Genomic DNA, 21,061 nt, shown 5'->3' with positions numbered 1-21,061 from the left:
GCTAGCGCTCTACCACTTGAGTCACAGTGCCACTTCCAGTCTTTTCTGTTTATATGGTACTGAGGAATTGAACCCAGGGCCTCATGCATGTGAGGCAAGCACTCTACCACTAGGCCACATTCCCAGCCCCAGAAAGACCTTTCTTAAGAATAACAGATTAAACAAAAGCATGGGCTAGTGGAGTGGCTCAAGTGTCTAAATGTCTGCTTAACAAATGTGCATTACAAATGTGCATTACAAAATGTGGCCCTGGGTTCAACCTGCCAAACAAAAAAGAAAACAAAAATCAAACAGATGAGAAAAGTTAAGTTAGGAGCAAAATCTGGAAAGTATAGCACCACAGACATTAGGGCTGTTATCTATTTGAATGATTGGAGTCTCTTTTAAATCCCAGTCCCTGGTCCGGAGCAGCGGGAAGCTAATTCTGTTAGACAAACTGCTGACAAGACTTCGAGAAAGGGGGAACCGTGTCCTTATTTTCTCCCAGATGGTGAGGATGCTGGACATCCTGGCAGAGTACCTGACTATCAAGCATTACCCTTTCCAGGTGAGGTGGCATGGTGACTCTGCTCCCAAGTGCACTCTCTGTTTCTCTTGGAATACTTTGCTTGTTAAAGTACAGAAGTGTCTTGTTTGAAAATAAATTGAGACAACGTTTCCAAGAAGGTCTCAAATTTTCTTTTCTCTATTTTATTTTTATTTACTTTATAATATGCTTCATACATTCTATTTTCTATAATGAAAACATTAAACAGGGCTGGGAAGGTGGCTCAATGGTAGAGTGCTTGCCTTGTATGCCTGAGGCCCTGGGTTCGATTCCTCAGCACCACATAAGCAAAAAGAAAAAAGCCGGTAGTGGCACTGTTGCTCAAGTGGTAGAGCGCTAGCCTTGAGCTGAAGAGCTGAGGGACAGCGCCCAGGCCCAGAGTTCAGGCCCCACGACCGGACCCAAAAAAAGAAAAAAGAAAACATTAAACAATTATGTGAGTGTGAAGACCATTTTCTCTAGGACAGGGTAAAGAAGATAAATGGAAAGAAAATAAGAGTGTAAGGAAAGCTATTTATTAGATGGTGTCTTTTTGTTATTGTTGATGTGGGAGCTTTAGCTTGGACCATTGGATATATTGTTTGTATCCCTATGGTATCCCTAGAGAGAGCATGCTCTTGGCCATGTCCCTAGCCTGAAGGACATTTGTTTTTAATTTTTGATGGAGCTGGGGTTGAACTCAGGGTCTTGAGCGTGCTGGATAGGTGCTAGCCCTGGATCACACCCCTATCCTTAGGTGGCATCTTATCTATCTAAGCAGAGAGCAGAAATTGTGAACCTGATTCTAGAGCCTGGGTTCTAGAAAGAAAGGGAAGGAGGAGGGGCGGCAGTGTTACAGATGTTATAGACTAACAGAGTCTCATCACAACAGTCTTTGGATGTAAGCTTAATGCTGTGGTGTCTTGCAGACAGTTGTCTCTCAGTGCTTCTGATTGCTGTGAGCTTTCATTTCTATGTAGTACAATCTCTTGTAAATCAAGAATACATGTCTCCTCACTCCAGGGTGAGCTGGGTGCTACAGGTCTGTCATGTCTAATCAGTGGCTTAGGGAATTGTGTAAATGTTCTCTATTAATGGGAATGCTAAAAGGAGAGCATATGGATTTCCTGGTTTTAAATATAGGCTGTGACCTGCCTTTTAAAAGTACTTTTGGTTCAGATCCTGAGAGAGCAATTAAGAAGGAACTTCCTGTGTGAGTGTGTTGGTTTGAAGGCAGGTGGCTGTGGGTTTGAGGGCAGAGCTGGGGGAGATGCTAAGTCGCAGCCAGCTAGTCACCTCTGGGTCAGTTTGTTCATTTCAAGTGCAGGCTACAAGGGGACGAGATGTGACAATGATTTTACATAGTGAGAAGTATTTTATATGTTAGCATAGTCACACTTCATTATTTGATTTATGTTTATTAAATGATTTTACTGTGCTGGAACTGACCTGTGCTCTGAGAAGAGAATTCTGAACACCAGTGAATGTTGAGGCTCTTTTTTTTTTAATTTGCCAGTCGTGGACCTGAACTCTGGGCCTAGGCGCTGTCCCTCAGCTCTTCAGCTCAAGACGAGTGCTCTACCGCTTGAGCCACAGCGCCACTTCCGGCTTTTTCTGTTTGTGTGGTACTGAGGAATCGAACTCAGGGCCTCATGCAAGCAAGGCAAGCACTCTACCACTGAGCCACCTTCCCAACCCTGTTGAGGCTCTTTTAAGTGGATGGTATAGCTTGAATAGTTTGTTCTGATTTCTAATTTTCAGAAAAGTTGGGATAGCTGATCAGTTAACTTATCATTTTCAGTGTTTCAGCCAAATAGTTTCAAAAATGTGAATAGATTCTTGGTTTTGTATAGCACTTACTGGTGATATTTTTAGTCATATTACTTATGAAATACCACTTTTCTGCTGGAGCTATAATTAGTAGGCAGCCAGTCATACTATTTCTCAGTCACGCAGGCCAGGTTTTCTTCTTTCTCCATATAGGTTCTAATAGGCATTCTGATTCTTGGGTTAATCTTTGAATTAGAAGCTTCTGACCTTGAGTTTGTAACTGGAGAGCTCAGGTCATGTAGCATATGCTGTTTCTGCATAGCCCCTTCATAGCCCTCTGCCAGTGCATTCCAGTTATTTTTACCCAGTGGGTGTTGGGACTATAAAGGTTGTGAGCACAGTGTTGTATACTGAGTGTAGTTGATCTTCCTACCGTATGATTTCCTTATGGTTTACTTTTACAGCGTCTGGATGGTTCTATCAAGGGAGAAATCCGAAAGCAGGCACTGGATCACTTCAATGCAGATGGATCTGAGGTATGCTATATGTGGCTTTATTGTTTTTGCAACTTGGGCTCTGTATCAAGGAACAAGTCTTTCCAGCCGAGTGTATTTTTTTTTTTCCAGAAACCTCACTGTGGTTTTGGCACCACTGAGATTTTAACTAAAGGGCTTTGTGCTTGCTAGGAGCTCTCACTTGAGTTATGGCTCACACATTCTCTCCATCCCTCCTTTGTGTTCTTTTGGGTATGTTTTCAGACACGATCCTCCTACCTTTACCTCCCACATAGCTGGGATCATAGGCATGGCTTATTGATTGAAAAGCTGGCCTCTTTTAAGTCTCTGGGGTTATAGACATGAACCAAAGTGCCCAGCCCCCTATCTTGAGAAAGGAATGAGTAATCCCTGGTAGAAATCTTACTTGTCTTTCCATCAAAGCATATTCATGTTTGCTTTGCTCCTCGGATCTAGATTAAGTAAGGATACTTTTCTGGGAGCTTATAGATACCATGTATATACACTTGGAAGCATAGCAAGTCAAGAGTGGGAGAGGCTGGCCAGTAGGATTAGTTTTGATGAGTGTGTGTTACATCAGAAGGTTCTGATTGGTTATTTTTGGTTCAAGCTAAAGTTTGAACAGTGTGTTTGCTAAGTTCTATGGTGGGGATCATGGGATGGTGGGGCTTAATGTTCTTTAACTTTTCAATTGCCAAGTGTCCCACTTGGATTGACATTGTAAAGTATCTTGTTTTGGGCACCCCTGTATTAGAACTGCTTAAAACAGATTGGAAACTGATTCCATCGCAGTGTGAACATAGCAGATTTTCATAGGACAGGGAATTTGAAAGTTGTAGGGGAGAAGTACCTTAATGGGAATAAAACTATAATAATATACAGTAATGGAACCTGCGATAGTGGAAGCTGCTGAGGGAACCCAGAAGCAGAACAGAAAGTATTTTTTTGAAAGAGTATCAATTTCTGGTGCCTTGGCTACTATGTTTTTTAAGTCAGTAGAGCAGATTTAGCGTGCTTCCAGAGAGCTTTAAGAACTGTTGGGCTGGGAAGTTGGCTCAGTGGTAGAATGCTTGCCTCATGTGTGTGAGGCCTTGGGTTTGATTCCTCAGCACCACATAAGCAGAAAAAGCTGGAAGTGGCGCTGTGGCTCAAGTTGTAGTGCACTAGCCTTGAGCTGAAGAGCTGAGGGACAGCGCCCAGGCCCAGAGTTCAGGCCCCATGACCAGCCCAAAAAAAAAAAAAAAAAGAATTGTAATGCCTCTTCTGTTATTACATCATGATCTGCCTTCTGCCTCTAGATTTGTACATAGGGATGCTAGTACCTGGTACTAGCATCTCTCTCTTTGGGCATCTCTCTCTTCAGGATGAGGAATTGTAAAAGCGCTGGGTATCACACAGTCCTCATCCTTCTTTCTCTCTGTTTCTTCAGCTGTGAAACTCCAGTGATTTCAAAACTAGTTCACATTGTTCCCTTGGGATTTGGGAACAAACATGAAGTGTTGGTAGCATTGCTTGACACTCAGTAAGCACCATCTGTTTTTATTGTATAGTATATCCGAAGGTGATTTTGTGTTGTTTGTAGTTTGAGATAGCATGGATTGAATGCTGCCTGTTGTTCTCAGAAAAAATCCTAAAGTTGCATCTTGAGAAGTTTTCATTCAATTTCTCCTCCCTTCATTCCCCCCTGCCCCCCCCCCCCCCCCCCCCAGGTCCTGGTCCTTGAACATAGGGTCTAGGTGCTGTCCCTGAGCTTCTTTTGCTCAAATCTAGTGATGTACCACTTGAGACACAGTATGACTTCTGGCTTTTTCTGAGTAATTTATTGCAGATAAGAGTCTCATGGACTTTCTGTTTGGTCTGGCTTTGAACCATAATCCTCAGATCTCAGGCTCTCCAGTAGCTAGGATTACAGAGGTGACCCACCAGCACCAGCTAGACATAAGATTTTAATAGAGCAGTAGTTCACTGAGGGTCACATACTGCATCATCACCCCTGCTGATTATTATTGAGTGGAATTATTTAAATTTCTTGAGGCAGCTATCTCCTTTTGAATTCTATGGTCTAATGCTATTGAATGAAACTATTAGGACATGGAGACTTTCTTTTTGTGCTGGTCCTGGAGCTTGAACTCAGGGCCTGTCCCTTCGCGTTTTTGCTCTAGGCTAGTGGTCTAACCATATGAGCCACAGCACCACTTCTGACTTTTTTGGTGGTTAACTGGAGATAAGAGTCTCATGAACTTTTTTGCCTAGACTGGCTTTGAATCGTGATTCCCAGATCTCAGCCTCCCAAGTAGTTAGGATTATAGGTTTGAGCCACCAGCACCCAGTAAGAGTGTAGAGACTTTTTCATTGTGTCTCTGTGTGTACCTTAGGCATACCAGCTTACTAAACTATCCATTTTTGAGAGCTACCTCTGCCTACATAGCATCAGCTTTTGAGAGACATGATTAGCTTCTCATAAGATCCTTATCTTTTATCCTTTTTTTTTTTTGTCGGTCATGGGGCTTGAACTCTGGGCCTGGGCGCTGTCCCTCAGCTCTTCAGCTCAAGGCGAGAGCTCTACCACTTGAGCTACAGCGCCACTTCCTATTTTATCCTTTTTGACTCTGGTTACATGGAGATTTTTTTTTTCTTTTTGTGTCAGTCATGGGGCTTGAACTCTAGGCCTTGGCATTGTCCCTGAGTTCTTCAGCTCAAGGCTAGTGCCCTACCACTTGAGCCACAGTGCCACTTCTGGTTTTCTGGTGGTTTAAGAGTCTCATGGGCTTTCCTACCCTGGCTGGCTTTGAACCGTGATCCTCAGATCACGATTAGTATATAGGATTACAGGCATGAGCCACTGATGCCCAGCTATTTATTCATTTTTCTTGTGTGCACATTTTTCTGAGCACTCACATGGCAGCAGGTATTCCTGGCTGCTTTGTTTCCATTGTTATTACTGGAGAGCTGGGAGTATCAGTGTCTGGACTTTGTACACATTGCTCTTCAGTCCAACCTGTTCTGTTTTCTTTGTTTTGTGATGATTGAGTGTATTGTGCTTCTTAGCAGTCTCAGTTTGTGATTGGTTTAGTATAGTGTTTCTATGTCTGCAACAATCTAAATTAATACATTGGTTTATAAACATTATCATTCACAATAACTGCCTTACCTGGAGAAGCTACGTTTCTCCAGAACGTATATGGGTAATTTTCTGGAACAATTCTCATGCTAATGAGTTTTGTCTGGTTTTTGGGCTTAACCTCTGGTATATGCTAATTTTAGCAGGTGGTAACACTAACCTGGTTCTGTGGCCTCAGTGGATTCCACCATTACTCCTTAGTTCACTGCACGGACTCCTCTTAAACAAATGCAAGTTCCCTTTGCTGTCAAGTCCTTGACTCTTTTAGCTCCATAACGTGTGTGTATCATATCTCAATTTTCTTCACACCTGCAGGGGTTTCCAGGTATAAGGGCTTATTGGACTGTGAAACTGTTTATAAGAAGGTCACTGCATAAAGTAGTGTATTGCATTGTGTACAGGACTTCTGTTTCCTGCTCTCCACAAGGGCTGGTGGCCTGGGAATCAATTTGGCTTCTGCGGACACAGTTGTCATCTTTGACTCTGATTGGAACCCCCAGAACGACCTGCAGGCACAAGCCCGAGCCCATCGAATTGGCCAGAAGAAGCAGGTCAGTGGCAGAGGCATCTGGTTTGGGCTGTGGGTTGTAAAAGTAGTGTATTTAGCCTTTGCAGGACGTTTGTCACGTGCTAATTTTCTCTGTTGTTTGCTTTCATTGCTCCAAAATGTCAGTTTTTATTCACAAATATGAAGAAGAGATGATCCCAATAATGAGTTCTAACTGTTCTGTATTTGAAAAGCACTTTTGTGGCTTTCTTTGTGCTTACCAAGGAAGTTAGTATATGAAGAACAGACCCAGAGGTAGATTTTATCCCTGTTTTAATATAATAGAGTAGTTGCTAATGATCTAGCATTGTTCAAGCTACTCCATTTTTATTACACCTGAAAGTTACCTCTGAAATACATGGGAATCCTCATGTATGACTCTCAAGAATTGTTTAACTCATAGGTTTCATGCATTCAGTTTTGTAAAGCTGTGTGTGTGTGGTTCTTGGGCTTGAACTCTGAACCTGGACACTGTCTCTGAAGGCTAATACTCTGCCACTTGAGCCACGGATCTAATTCAGGCTTTTTGGTGGTTAATTGGAGATAAGAATCTCAAAGACTTTGGCTGGGCTGGCTTTGAACTGTGATCCTCAGATCTCAGCCTCCTGTAGCTAGGATTATAGGTGTGAGCCACCAGCACCAGCTTATGTTTTTGGTTGGTCCTAGGCCTTAAACTCAGGGCCTGGGTGCTGTCCCTGAGCTTTTTTTTTCTTTTTCTTTTTCTTTTTTCTGTCCGTCATGGGGCCTGAACTCTGGGCCTGGGCGCTGTCCCTCAGCTCTTCAGCTCAAGGCTAGCACTGTAGCGCTTGAGCCCAGTACCGCTTCCGGCTTTTTCCTGCTTATGTGGTGCTGAGGAATCGAACCCAGGGACTTACGCATGCAAAACAAGTACTCTATCACTGACCCACCTTCCCAGCCTGTCCCTGAGCTTTTTTGCTTCAAGGCTAGCATCTACCACTTTGAGTCACAGTACTTCCAGTTTTCTGGTGCTTAATTGGAGATAAGAGTCTCATGGTCATTCCTGCTGAACCACTGGTTCAGCCTGAGCCACTGGTACCCAGCTACTTTATTTTTTAAAATGGTACTGGGGTTTGAACTCAGGCCTTATACTTGCTCTGCTTATTTGTTTGGTTAGCACTCTGTCGTTTGGGCCATGTTTCCTACCTTGCCTTTTTTTGCTGATGATTTTGGAGATGGGCTTTTCTGCTTGGGTTGGCTTTAAATTCTGAGCTTCCAGATCTCAGCCTCCTGAATAGCTAACATTACAGGCATGAGCCACTCACTGCACCTGGCTGAAACCGATTGTCCTTTAACAGTTTTACCATAAGAACATGGCTACAATATATGATCTTCAGAAGCACATATATTGAAGAATGTCATCTGCTGTAGATAATGAAAATATTCCTGTACTCATGCTGCCTTTGTGGATGGATGGCTTGTGATCATTTATGGTAGTAGAGAACAAATTCTAGTTTGTTTTTTCCTTTTTTGGTTTTTTGAAAGAGCTAGCCTTTGGTGTTGGAAACCATCATGTTACCTTTTCCTGTAGGTAAATATTTATCGCTTAGTTACAAAAGGAACTGTGGAAGAGGAGATCATAGAACGGGCCAAAAAGAAGATGGTTTTGGACCATTTAGTGATTCAACGCATGGATACCACTGGCCGTACAGTCCTGGAAAACAATTCAGGAAGATCCAAGTAAGTGCTAGAAAGATTGGAGAGATGGACAGAATGAAACTGATTCTTGATCAGCATTTGATATAGGTCATGCAGGATTCTCTACCATGCATGTTTAGTTATTCTTTTTCTTTTTCTTTTCTTCCTTTTCCTTCCTTCCCTTCCTTCCTTCCTTCCTTTTTTTTTTTTTTTTTTTTTTTTTTGGGGGTCCAGTCGTGGGGCCTGAACTCTGGGCCTGGGCACTGTCCCTCAGCTCTTCAGCTCAAGGCTAGTGCTCTACCACTTGAGCCACAGTGCCACTTCTGGCTTTTTTCTTTTTGCTTATGTGGTGCTGAGGAATCGAACCAGGGCCTCAGGCATGCAAGGCAAGTGCTCTACCACTGAGCCATCTTCCCAGCCCCTCTTTCTTTCTTTCTTTTCTTTCTTTCTTTCTTTCTTTCTTTCTTTCTTTCTTTCTTTCTTTCTTTCTTTCTTTCTTTCTTTCTTTCTTTCTTTCTTTCTTTCTTTCTTTCTTTGCTTGCTTTGCTTGACCCTTCCTTCCTTCCTTTCCTTCTTTCTTTCCTTCTTTCTTTCCTTCTTTCTTTCTTTCTTTCTTTCTTTCTTTCTTTCTTTCTTTCTTTCTTTCTTTCTTTCTTTCTTTCTTTCTTTCTTTCTTTCTTTCTTTCACTTTCCTTCTTTCTTTTTCTGCCTGTCCTGGGCCTTGAACTCAGGGCCTGGGCACTCTCCCTGAGCTTCTTTTGCTCAAAGCTGGCACTCCAGCACTTGAGCCACTTCTGGCTTTTTTCTGTTTATGTTGTACTGAGGAATGGAACCCAGGGCTTCATGCATGCTAGGCAAGCACTCTACCACTAGGCCACATTCCCAGCAAAACTAGTCATATGGCATTCTGTTTTCCCTCTACTCTTTTTGCCCCCAAGCTTAAGTGCTATCCCTCCTTCTTTCTGCCCCTCCTTCGGCTCTGCTTTGGCTCTCTGGGTGACATGACACAGCAGCGGGAATGGACTGTGCTGTGAGCTGCCTCCCAGCCCAGTGTCACCTTTGGCTTTTCAGAGTGACACCATGAGACTACTTGGGCCGCTGTTTCTACTGTTAGTGAAGGTGTTTGTGTGGGGACTGTTAAGTCTGTTCCTATTCCCTAGCAGCACGGTATAGAAGCGAAGAGGTTTGTTCACATTTGGACCAGACTGAGTGCTGTGCTGTGTTTGTTCCTTCTAAATAGGTCTTCTGATAATTTTCCATTGGAGAGGCACCTGAATCATAAAAGCCTGGCAGAGATGAAATGGTTGAAACATTTTATCTTAGATTCAGTAGGGAACTCTCTTCTTGATGTTAACCATTGGTGATTTTCTTGCTTAAGCATGTAATAGATAAGCTAATAGGATAAAATTGTTTTCTAGGCTTTTGCGAGGGTCCACTAACTATCTTGAAGATAAGAAATGGGATATTTCAGGGATCATTTTTCTTGGGGCAACAGTTATCTATTCATAGTTAACTTGACCCCTTTCTGAAGGGCAGGTATTCTGAAATACATCTTCTGAGAGCTTGGCGTTCCTAAGATATTACAACTACATTTTATTTCTACAGCTCAAATCCTTTTAATAAAGAAGAGCTGACAGCTATTTTGAAATTTGGAGCAGAGGATCTCTTCAAAGAACTTGAAGGGGAGGAGTCAGAGCCTCAGGTAACCCACAGGGAGGTGAATTGTTTTTTGGTTCTGAGGAGTGACTTGAGAGCCATTTGTTCTACTACTTAAGCTATGCTCTATCCCTGTAGGGAATTTTTTCCCCTTTTTTGATGGGAGAAGTTTCATCTGGAAATGTCTGAATTCTTCAGGAAGCAGATTCTGAGTTTTATAAAGAGTAATTATTGAAGGGACATGTGTTTTTTTCCTTAACAGATCTCAAAGCCCTTACTATAATGAATAAGAAAAAAAAGTAAGGATTGTTGTCCGATTATTTCCCCCTAGTTTTCCTTTTTGTAATTTCTTTAGTTTTATGTTTTTGTTCATGTAACCCCCCCCCCCCCCTCCCCCAGCATTGAGCCTTTCACACTGAGGTCTTCTACTACTTGGGTTCTGCTCCCAGCCCTCTTTATTATTTTCCTTTTGAATTAGAGTCTTGCTGACTTTGTCTAGGCTGGCCCCTGACGTGTGATTCTGTTGCCTCTGCCTCCTGAGCAGCTGGGAGCGTGACTATTTCTGGGTCATAATCTGCAACCTTAGATGTAAGGGATACAGACCCAAGAGCCTTAGAGGGGATAGAATGCCAGCAAGCAAAGCCAGTTTCTTTAATGCCTTCAGTCAGCGCTGAAGACGGTTGTCTTGTGACCATATCTGCATTACTTTTTTTCTTTCAGGAGATGGATATAGATGAAATTTTACGCCTAGCTGAAACCAGGGAGAATGAAGTGTCCACAAGCGCGACAGATGAGCTTCTGTCACAGTTTAAGGTATGAAAATACTTGTGAGACACTTCTCACTAGTGATTTATTATATAATCATTTCTTGTCTATGTCTGTGACTATGTTATTTTGTTTTTTCCACTTTGATGGTATTGGGGTTTGGACTCAGGGCCTCATGCTCTCTTGTTTGGCTTTTTTTTTTGGTGCCAGTATTGGGGCTTGAACTCAGGGCCTGGGTGGTATCCCTCAGCTTTTTCACTCAAGGCTGGAGCTCTACCACTAGAGCTACATCTCCACTTTCATTTAAAGACTTTTTTTTCATTGTGATGAGTATTATTTTGTATGATCAGTCACAGTGGTGAGCACAGAGGCATTGTGCCTTTGGGTTTTTCCCCTCAGAGTATCCTCCTTTTGTCTCCCTGGAATGCCTAGAGTCCTGTGTCATGTATATGTCCTGGTATATTTTAGATCAGCTTCCATCTTTTTAGTGGTTAATTGGAGATAAGAGTCTCATAGACTTTCCAGCCTGGAGGCCTTATTGTTTGGCTTTCTTGTTCCTGGCTGGTGCTTCACTACTTGAGTCATGCTGCCCGTCCAGCATTTTTTTTGATGATTATCCTATTGTAGTGCCTGCCCTGGCTGGCTTTGAGTCTAGAGCCTCCTGGAATTGTAGGTGTGAGCCACAGTGCCCATCTTGGTTCCTTCTCACATAGATGGCAGTTTTGAAAAAAGTCAGATTGAAACTAACTATAAACTGCTTAAATTGGAAGGATGGACATAGCAGTCATTTTTAATGGTCTCAAAAATTACACCTTTTGGGGGCTGGGAAGGTGGCTCAGTGGTAGAGCTTGCCTTGCATGCCTGAGGCCCTGGGTTCGATTCCTCAGCACCACATAAGCAAAAAGCAAAAAAAATTACACCTTTTTTTCCCCTTGGAAAAATCATGATACCCTTGTTGGAAGTTAATGAGTCAGTTTTGACAGCAATGATGATGATTTTTGCTTTTTGTTTTGCCAGTCCTGGGGCTTGAACTCAGGGTCTGGGTGCTGTCCCTAAGTTTTTTTGCTCTAAGCTAGCACTCTAAGCTTGAACCACAACACCACTTCCAACTTTTTCTGTTTATTGGAGATAAGAGTCTCATGGACTTTTCTACCTGGGCTGGCTTTCAACTGCAATCCTCAGATCTCAGCCTTCTGAGTAATTAGGATTACAGGTGTGAGCCTCCAGTGCCTGGCTAATGATAAACTTCAGAATTGACCTCATTTTTGGCTCTAAATGACCTTGAGAAATAACCTGCAAAAGTTAAGAGGGAATCTTAAGATATGGTGCCAACTCACAGGAGTCTCTTTACTGAGAGTCTGACTTCTTTTTGGGAACACTGGTTTAGTGGATGGAGCTGGGAAGTGGAGATACGTTAGACACGGCTTGTCTGTCTGTTTTCAGGTTGCCAATTTTGCAACGATGGAAGATGAGGAGGAGCTGGAAGAGCGTCCTCATAAGGACTGGGATGAGATCATTCCAGAAGAGCAAAGGAAGAAAGTAGAGGAGGAGGAGCGACAGAAGGAGCTGGAAGAAATTTATATGCTGCCTCGGATTCGTAGTTCCACCAAAAAGGTAACGGAGTGTGTGAAGGGTTTTCAAGGAAGAGGCTTTGCGTTGTTGCCTGGTTCAGAGGCCGCAGAGCAGAGAACAGTGGCTAAATGCAGAGCCATTTGATTTGGTTTGCAAATCCGCTTTTTATGACATGGTTGAAGGGGATTCGAGTGCAGCAGCAGTTTTTGTTTTGCCTTTGAGATTAGAATTAGTAATCCTAACAATTTAGCTCTTCCTGCCACTAGCCTCAGCTTTCAGTAGGCCCGGCCTATGAGTGTGTCTTTACACGTTCATAGCATGTGGAAAAGTACTTTCTTTGCAAAAGATTACATAAATCACCCAAAACCGAGGAGCACTCACAGGCTCGATGATTGTAGTACTTGCTCAGGTACCATTTCAGAGAAGTGTTTTTTATCCATTTTGTTGGAGATGGCAGACATCCTGATAATTCAGTGTTAGGTAAAAGTAGCTAGTATTTACTGAGCTCTTGTGATACACCAGGCCTCCATCCAAGTGTGTTTTCACTTGTTGATTCATCCAGTCCTGTGACAAGTCTCCTTGTGTTATAGGGACTAGTTAACTTGTGTCCCCCAGGACATTGGATGTTATGAAAATATTCAAATATCTTTTAACCTGTTTCATTGACCACACTATGAAGTTTCTGAAGGTGTGACTACGTGAAGCAAGTTTTCCTCATTGGCCTCTTGGTTTATGAAAGGGAATCTGAGTGTGAAAGAATTAAGAAGGGCTGATCTTAGGCCTGTCGGTGTGTGGATAGGACATTTGCTGAAGTGTGGCCTTTCCTCTTTCATTTTTCAGGCTCAGACGAATGATAGTGATTCTGACACTGAGTCTAAGAGGCAGGCCCAGAGGTCCTCTGCCTCTGAGAGTGAGACAGACGACTCTGATGACGATAAGAAGCCCAAGCGCCGCGGGCGTCCTCGGAGTGTGCGGAAAGACCTTGTGGAGGGGTTCACCGACACCGAGATCCGCAGGTTGGTGCAGCCTGTGCTCCCACTTGAGCTGGTTTGCAAGGACTTGCTGCAGGCACTTTGGATTCCTGACGTTTATTATTCCAGCGCAGGCACAAGTTATTCCCTGCTCCAAAGATGGATGCTGAGTTGTACCCAGATCTTCAGGACCATGCTGCCTTTTGCAAAGATTTCCTCAGCCAAGGCCAGGGGGTGGGGGCGGTAGGGTGCCCTGGTCTGTTGTTGATCTCTTCGTTTGTTTGCTTTCTATTCTGACCATTTTTCTTTTTTTTTAGATAGGTGCTCTATCACTTGAGTCATGCCTCTACCCCATTTTTGCTTTCGTTATTTTTCAGGTAGTCTAGCATTTTTTGACTAGGCCTAAGTTCTTCTATCGAAGCCTTCCTAGTAGCTGAGATGCCAGGCATGTGTCACTCTACCCAGCTTATTGGTTGAGATGGGATCTTGCTACCTTTCCCCCCTATCTTCAGCTGGCTTTGAACTCAGCTTCTGATTGCACCTCCTATGTACCATTCTAAATGTTTTCACAAAGCAAGTTCAACCAGGGAGAAAGAGAATTAACATGATTACACAGACATATGTATCTGTATAAAGCAAAATTAATGTAAATATAAAAAATAGAAATGGTACAAATAAAACTACCCTTATTACCTTTCCTTCCCTGGCTTCTCCACATTCCCATGCCCACATTGTTGGTGAAAGTACTGATACCACTTGCCTGCTTTGGTTCATTTATTTTATTCATATACATGACCTGTTTTGGCAGCTTGCTTCCTGCCACCCTGCTTAAAATCAACTCTAGATACCTTTCTGTGTCAGGTCAACATTTGATGGTATCTGATTACATAATGCTTCACGCTCCAAAAATGTGATCTAAAATGGCTGCTTCTAAATAAATTTTCCTAAATTCCACATTGTTTCTTTAAAAGTATAAAGAAAAAGGAAATTATAAAAAGTTAGCTTTCTGTCCTAATCCATATGTATTAAATTATATTTGAAACTGTAAGGTCTTTTGTTTCTATTTAAACATTATTCCTATTCCTCCTTTTTTGTTAAACTTATTAAAAAAAATATAAATGTATGCCAGTATTGACAAAATAGAATTCCACTTTCCATCCTTAACCTCCTTAGCAATTCTGAATCTGGAGTCTGTACTCTAGGTCCTCATGTTCCCACCTGATGTGAAATACTGCAGTGTGTACTGTGGAGATAACAGAGCCCTCTGAGGAGTGGCCTCCGATTTGCTTTCTCAGTCCTCGTACTCATCTTCAGTATTGTTTCCTAGCTGTGATCACATCCCATCCTCTTTTCTCTTTCTACTATCACACCACCATATTGTCATGGTCGAGTGGCATGTCATAGTGATGGCCGGGGTACATTGGCACTTCTTGCTTTCTAGTGGCTAGTCTGTGAGCATAGGGAGAAGGTGGTTTGCGTGGCCAGAAGTAGAGACTGGAATGCTGCATTGGATTTTTAGTGGGAGACATATGGTTGGGCAGGAATCACTAGAGTTTCTTAACAGTTTTGCCTAAGAAGTTTTAAATTATATATTTAGTTTATTTTGGCCTAATTTCAAAAGGCATTTGAGACAGTCTTAAGACTCTTCATGGCTGTAACCTTGGCTAGAAAATAAAAAAAAAAATGGAGTTTATAATTAGAAGCAAAATGGACTGAATAGGCCAACAAATGATATTGGAAGTTTATCATGATAGAGTTTTGATAACTAAATCATTAGTTACATGTTGAACTTTACAAGCCTACAAGAAATATATTAAAACTTAGAGTTCTCATATATGTTTATTTTTTTGCCAGTCCTAAGGCCTGAACTCAGGGCCTGGGCACTGTCCCTGGGCTTCTGTTGCTCAAGGCTAGCACTCTATCATTTGAGCCACAGTGTCACTAGGGGCTTTTTCTGAGGAATCGAACCTAGGGCTTCATGCATGCTGGGCAAGCATTCTTCCACTAAGCCACATTTCTAGCTTCTTATATATGTTTATGTGTGAGTGTGTGTATGTATGTATATATACACTCACACATATGTATAGATATACATACATTGTTTTTCCTGATTTTTATTTCTTGCTGGTACTGGGGCTTGAAACTTAGAGCCTCAAGCCCTCAATTGGCTTTTTCACTTAAGGCTAGTGCTCTACCATTTGAGCCACAGGTCCATTTCTGGCTTTTTGATGGAATATATTGGAGGTAAGAGTCTCTTGGACTTTTCTGCCCTGGCTGGCTTGGAACCACAATCTTGAGATTTCAGTCTCCTTAATAGCTAATTATTAGAGGTGTGAGCCACCAGTGTCTTTCCCCCTACCCACCTTTTTTTAAAACAAGGTTTTACTAAGTAGCTCAGATTGGCTTTTGAACTGGTAATCCTTTGGGCTCTGCCAGTGTGAGTCACTAGGCCTCGCTCTCTCTTATAGTTGCATTATACTTGCAAGCAGTCTCATGATCAGTCACTAAGAACAATGCTGGCCATTAATTTGAAATGTCTGCAGTGCTCATTCTTTAAAGTTGGTCAGTTTCAAACACAGTGTGTGTTCATTTAGTCTTACTTGAAAGGATTTGGGCTCAGTCTAAAGTTTTGAGAATTCTTGTGGCTCATATCCACAGGGTATGTTGACATTAATGTATATAATGTCTCTGGTTTTGAATGTGTTTTATTTATCCTATTTCTAGGTTTATCAAAGCTTATAAGAAGTTTGGGCTCCCTCTAGAACGGTAAGCTTGGTAATAGCCCCTTTCTTTTTTCAGTTTTATATAGCAGATTCTCTTTTTGGTAACGTTTTTCTTTCTTTTTTTGATTTTTTGATAAATTTATTCATTTATTTATTTATTTTTTTGGTCGGTCATTGGGGCTTGAACTTTGGGCTTGAGCGCTGTCCCTGTACTCTTCAGCTCAAGGCGAGTGCTCTACCACTTGAGCTATAGCACCACTTCCACATTTTTCATTTAATACTGATATTGGGAACTTCCTTTTTAAAAATTCTGGCAACATTGTTTTACAAATGTTGATATTTTGGGTGTATATCCCATATTGGGAAGATGACAGGTGGTAGAGGTAGATCATTTTTCTTAGGAATTTTGCTTTCCTTGAGGAAGATAAGCAAGCACTTTTTGTGTGTGTGTGTGTGCGTTGGTCGTGAGGCTTCAACTCTGGGCCTGGGTGCTGTCCCTCAACTCTTCAGCTCAAGGCTAGTGCTCTACCACTTGAGCACAGTGCCACGCCACTTTCGGTTTTCTGAGTGGTTTATTGGAGATAAGAGTCTCATGGACTTTCCTGCCAGGGCTGGGTTTGAACCACGATCCTCAGATCTCAGCTTCCTTACTAGCTAGGATTATAGGAGTGAGCCACCAGCGCCCAGAAAATAAGCACTTTAAAAAGAGATGTTTATATTCTTAGATATAGTAGTCAAAGGAAAGAGGCTCTTTGTCATTTAAGATTAAATAGAAAGAGCCTGTATCATCTTGCCCAGAGTAACTTCCAGAAAAAATGAATTCAGAAAACTCTATATATCAATTAGTTCAGTATTTTGCTTTATGCAGAATCAACTATACATCCTTTAAATAAAGGCAATGATTTGAAGGAAATGCTAGATTGCCATCTCTAAATTCCTGATGAACTTCTGGGGCTGGTGAAAGTACCAAGCTTGTTTTTGTTTGTGTGTTTTGTTGTTTGTTTTGTCCTTTCCATTTGGAGAGGGTATAGTGATGCATAACAGTCACACCAGAATTGCCAGAGTTGGGTGCATCTTCTTGGGGTGCATTTGTGTCCGTTCCCCGCCCCCCCCCCCCCCCCCCCCCGTGGTAGAATGCTTATCTTTGAGCTAGTTACTATTTAAAAAAAAAAACAAAAAACAACCCAGAATGTATTAAAATTGGTTTTAGCCAGTGTGTTTCTGAGTTGTAAACTGTGCTCTGGGAACAGGGAAACTGAGTGACAGCCAAACGAGGGGAAGGAAAGTGAACACGGAGAGGCAGTTAGTCATCTACTCATTTTACTCGAACCTGCTCCTTTCTGATGTTTGCCATTACTTAATTTTCTGGAGTGCTCCAGGGCATCATTCTTTGTGATGGAAGGAGGGTGCGTTAGCCCTTTCTGTACAGTGGTAGAGCCTGGAGATGAACCATGCAGAAAGACAGTAAAAGGTGTCTTGGCTGGATTAAACTCAGGTGATAGCTGGGGGCTCAGGTTGTGTGACCTTCAGAAAAAGGAGAAAACAGCGTATCCCCCTCTGTGTTTCCTCAGGCTAGAGTGCATAGCACGGGATGCTGAGTTGGTGGATAAGTCTGTGGCAGACCTGAAGCGCCTGGGTGAGCTGATCCACAATAGCTGTGTATCAGCAATGCAGGAGTACGAGGAACAGCTGAAGGAGAATGCCAGTGAGGGTAAGTCACAGGTCAGTGGTGGGGATGTCCCCAGCTCTGGGCCTGGGAACTGGGATTTCCATGACCAGCTTCTTTCCAGCATACTTGTAAATCTACACATGCCCAATGTTTGTTCTATTCATTCTGTATGAGGAGAAATCTGTTCACAAACCAAGTTGGTTTGCAGGATGTGTATAGTGATGAACAAGATGAATGGCGGGTTCTTTCATGATGGTATGCAAAGACCAAATTGGTTTGAATGACACAAAGACCCGAGGGGCAAGTCTGTGTGGATGCCTCTATCTTTTCACTCCAAAGATGACTGTTAACAAACACATTGTGTAATACATTTCCAGTGATCAATAACAGTAAGACCCAGATCTTTGCATATCTTTTTGTCATTAGCATTCATTCTACCAATGATATAAATTAGTTGAAGTTGTTCTTTTTGACTGTGTTACTATACACTAATGTAATTGAATGTTTTCATTCAGTTTTAGTTTTTAGTACTCTCTCTTTTATTGACTTAGCTTTTTTGTTGTTGTTGTTGGTTGTGGGATTTGAACTCTGGGCTTGCGCGCTGTTCCTGAGCTCTTCTGCTCAAGGTGAGCACTCTACCACTTGCCACAGCTTCACTTCTGGTTTTCTGATGGTTAATTGGAGATAAGAGTCTCACGGACTGGACTTTGCTGCCTGGGTTGGCTTTGAACTGCGCTCCTCAGATCTCAGCCTCCTGAGTAGCTAGGATTATAGGCCTGAGCCATCGGCACCGGGCACCTTTGTTTTTTTAATCTTACAAAGTATCTACATAGAAATGATCCAAAAGAAAGGCATAAAGCAAGGTACACTTAGGGAATCTTGCTTTAATCCTGTGTTCCAGCCATGTGCTTGTCCTCTTTTTATTAGGTCAGTGTTCTTGCGAGTTGTGAGTTTACTCTTCTATAGCATGCTTTAAAGAATATAAGATTGTGTGCACTTGTGCATTTCCACTTGTTTACATACCATGCCTGCTGTGCAGTTGTGTCTGTCCATCATTCCTGAGGGCATTGGGTCATTCTGTAGAGATGGCTTTCTTTCCTTTTGCAGTTGCCCATGTCCTATTAGATGGCTGGCAACCATATTTTCCTGTAATCTGAATATTTTGCTTGTTTTCAGTCTGTTGTCATTATGAATAAAGCCCCCAAGAATTAATGTGATCTCACGAATATACTGTTGGGTATCTCCCCAGCATGTCTTTGGGACATTCTAGAAGTGGGATTAGAAGGTGCAGAGGAAAGTGACTGTGCTTTACTTGGTTGTTTTCATTTACATCACTAGAAGGGTTATTAGTACCTGTCACAAGCCTCATGAGCAGAGTGCATGATGGTTTCTGGATTTTTGTTAACCTGTCAGGTGGAAAGCAATCTTATGTCTCTCTAAGAGGTATTTGCATTTTGTTTTCTTTCAGCTGTCTTCATATATTTTGCCCACGTTTCCATGGGGAACTCTTTGCTTTCACCAAGTGGTATTCTTGTATATTTCCACTTGGATTCTGGTTCGAGTGACTAGGTTTTACTTTTGCTTCTAAATCATCATAATTTCAGGTGTTCATGCGCCTTTGTTATTTTAATGTGCTACCTACATAATCTCATATCTTTTCATTAGTAGTGTTATAAAGGTAAGTAGGAAGCATCTTTAAGACATTTGGTTATTTTTGAGCTTTTTGTTAGAATTAGAAATACAAAAGCTCACCATTAATGTCTTCATAATCTTTTTGTGTTAATTTATGAATTTTGCAACATAGCAGTTTAAACAAGGAGATTAAACACCAAATGTCTTTAAAAAGCCCTCAATATTAAAACATGGTTAAAACTTACTTTATAAATATCGAGAACACTTTTGCTTTACAGATTGTGTCTTTGAACTAAGAGTAAAAACTGGAGATTATAAAGGTGGACTAAGATTTCAGAGTTTGATGATAAATGTTTTCTATAAAATTGTAACCTATTTTAAGTAATAAAAATTTTGTATTCCTCAGGGAAAGGACCAGGGAAAAGGAGAGGCCCCACCATCAAGATATCTGGAGTTCAGGTTAATGTAAAATCCATTATCCAACATGAAGAAGAGTTTGAGATGCTGCATAAATCTATCCCCGTGGACCCTGAAGAAAAAAAAAAGTGAGTATATTCTGAGAACCTTCATAGGCCATTGAGAACAGGTTTGGAGTTACAGTGATGTGTAGTCAGGTAATGTTTTCATTGTCTCTGCTTTGGTGCTGCCGGAGTTTAAATTCAGGGCTTTGTGCACAGGCAGGCTCTCTACCACTTGAACCACACTTTTATATATTTTGCCTTAGTTAATTTTGCGCAGGCTGCCCTGGACCACAGTTGTATTTCATGTGTCTTGCCATAGTGAGCCTGCCGGACCATGCCACCACACCCAGCACTATAGGTTAAGATGAGGTCTTGTGAACTTTTTGTCCCAGCTGGCCTGTAACTGCTATCTTGCTGACGATAGTCCCCTAAGGAGATAGTTTATAGATGAAGGCCACCAACGTCTGGCTTTCTTGCTTCTTATTTGCCAAATCAGAAGGGTCCCGGACTCTTACGCTCTTAACCCTGTTCTGCCCTGTAGGTACTGCTTAACCTGCCGGGTCAAAGCTGCGCACTTCGATGTGGAGTGGGGCGTGGAGGATGACTCGCGCCTGCTGCTGGGAATTTACGAACATGGCTACGGGAACTGGGAGTTAATTAAGACGGACCCAGAGCTGAATCTGACTGACAAAGTAAGTGCCTCTGTATGCTGGCGATTGCCACATTTGTTGTGTCGTGTTTTTGTGTCGCTTACTTTATTCTTCACTGTTTTTGAAAGGGGAGATCAAGCTAGATATAAACACCAGAGAAAATTCCCAGGATTCCTCATTCTTGGGAAAGTTAGCATTGTGGCACTGTTTCATAGAGGGCAGTAAAAGAATAGGCAGTAACCAGGTGAAATTTGGGGAAAATGGTAGGAGAAACCTTTAAATTCCAGTAACTATTACAGGTCAAATCTCATTAGAACAAATGCCACACACGATATAGTGAAGTGTTGGCGGGGCCGAGTTATTGGCCCTTTGTTTACAAGTAATTTGAAATAACCTTACTTCAGTTCTACCCAGGAACAATGGCTGACCCCTTGGTATTTTTTTTGTCGGGAAATCGAGCCTCCCACCCTATCTGTTGCAAGTAACAAGGCCACGGTTAGAGCTGTAAGCAAGGACAGCTGACTGGCTCCAATTTTAGCAGGACTCACCTCACTTTGTGCTCCTTCAAGGACTTTTTCTGCTCGTCCCATCTCCGGTTTTAGGAGGGTGACAGCACCCTGTCATAAGCACTGAGACCAAACCCAGTCTGGCCTGAGAGGTCCAGCTATGGTCGCAGGGCAGAGACCATGTCCTGGCAGAGCCCAGTGCTCTCAGGCAATGCTCTAGGAAGCATTTTCAATCTAAAACGAAGCTTTAACCTAGCTCCAGGGATTCCCTGCTTCTGGAAGGAGGAAATCCACGACGGCTGGGATGCTCTAGCAGATGAA

At 42.2% G+C, this 21,061-nt stretch overlaps 1 protein-coding gene across 3 annotated transcripts in view; it reads left to right on the top strand.

The window, feature by feature from the left end:
• Chd2 (chromodomain helicase DNA binding protein 2) overlaps nucleotides 1–21,061 on the top strand; it is an 80,303-nt gene that overhangs the window by 42,693 nt on the left and 16,549 nt on the right. For all 3 annotated transcript variants that reach the window (XM_042698492.1, XM_042698491.1, XM_042698490.1), the window contains 12 exons: nucleotides 395–547; nucleotides 2,761–2,832; nucleotides 6,334–6,483; nucleotides 8,029–8,177; nucleotides 9,741–9,837; nucleotides 10,512–10,604; nucleotides 12,000–12,170; nucleotides 12,969–13,144; nucleotides 15,824–15,865; nucleotides 17,394–17,533; nucleotides 19,530–19,668; nucleotides 20,126–20,276. In XM_042698492.1, coding sequence (XP_042554426.1) covers nucleotides 395–547; nucleotides 2,761–2,832; nucleotides 6,334–6,483; nucleotides 8,029–8,177; nucleotides 9,741–9,837; nucleotides 10,512–10,604; nucleotides 12,000–12,170; nucleotides 12,969–13,144; nucleotides 15,824–15,865; nucleotides 17,394–17,533; nucleotides 19,530–19,668; nucleotides 20,126–20,276 — 1,533 coding nt within the window. The remainder of the gene's footprint in view (nucleotides 1–394; nucleotides 548–2,760; nucleotides 2,833–6,333; nucleotides 6,484–8,028; nucleotides 8,178–9,740; nucleotides 9,838–10,511; nucleotides 10,605–11,999; nucleotides 12,171–12,968; nucleotides 13,145–15,823; nucleotides 15,866–17,393; nucleotides 17,534–19,529; nucleotides 19,669–20,125; nucleotides 20,277–21,061) is intronic.

The sequence above is a fragment of the Dipodomys spectabilis genome, unplaced genomic scaffold (assembly GCF_019054845.1).
Source record: "Dipodomys spectabilis isolate Male_0828 unplaced genomic scaffold, ASM1905484v1 ptg000233l, whole genome shotgun sequence".
Lineage (NCBI taxonomy): Eukaryota > Metazoa > Chordata > Mammalia > Rodentia > Heteromyidae > Dipodomys > Dipodomys spectabilis.
The sequence above is the reverse complement of the archived record's forward strand: the minus strand, read 5'-3'. Positions and strand labels throughout refer to the sequence as shown.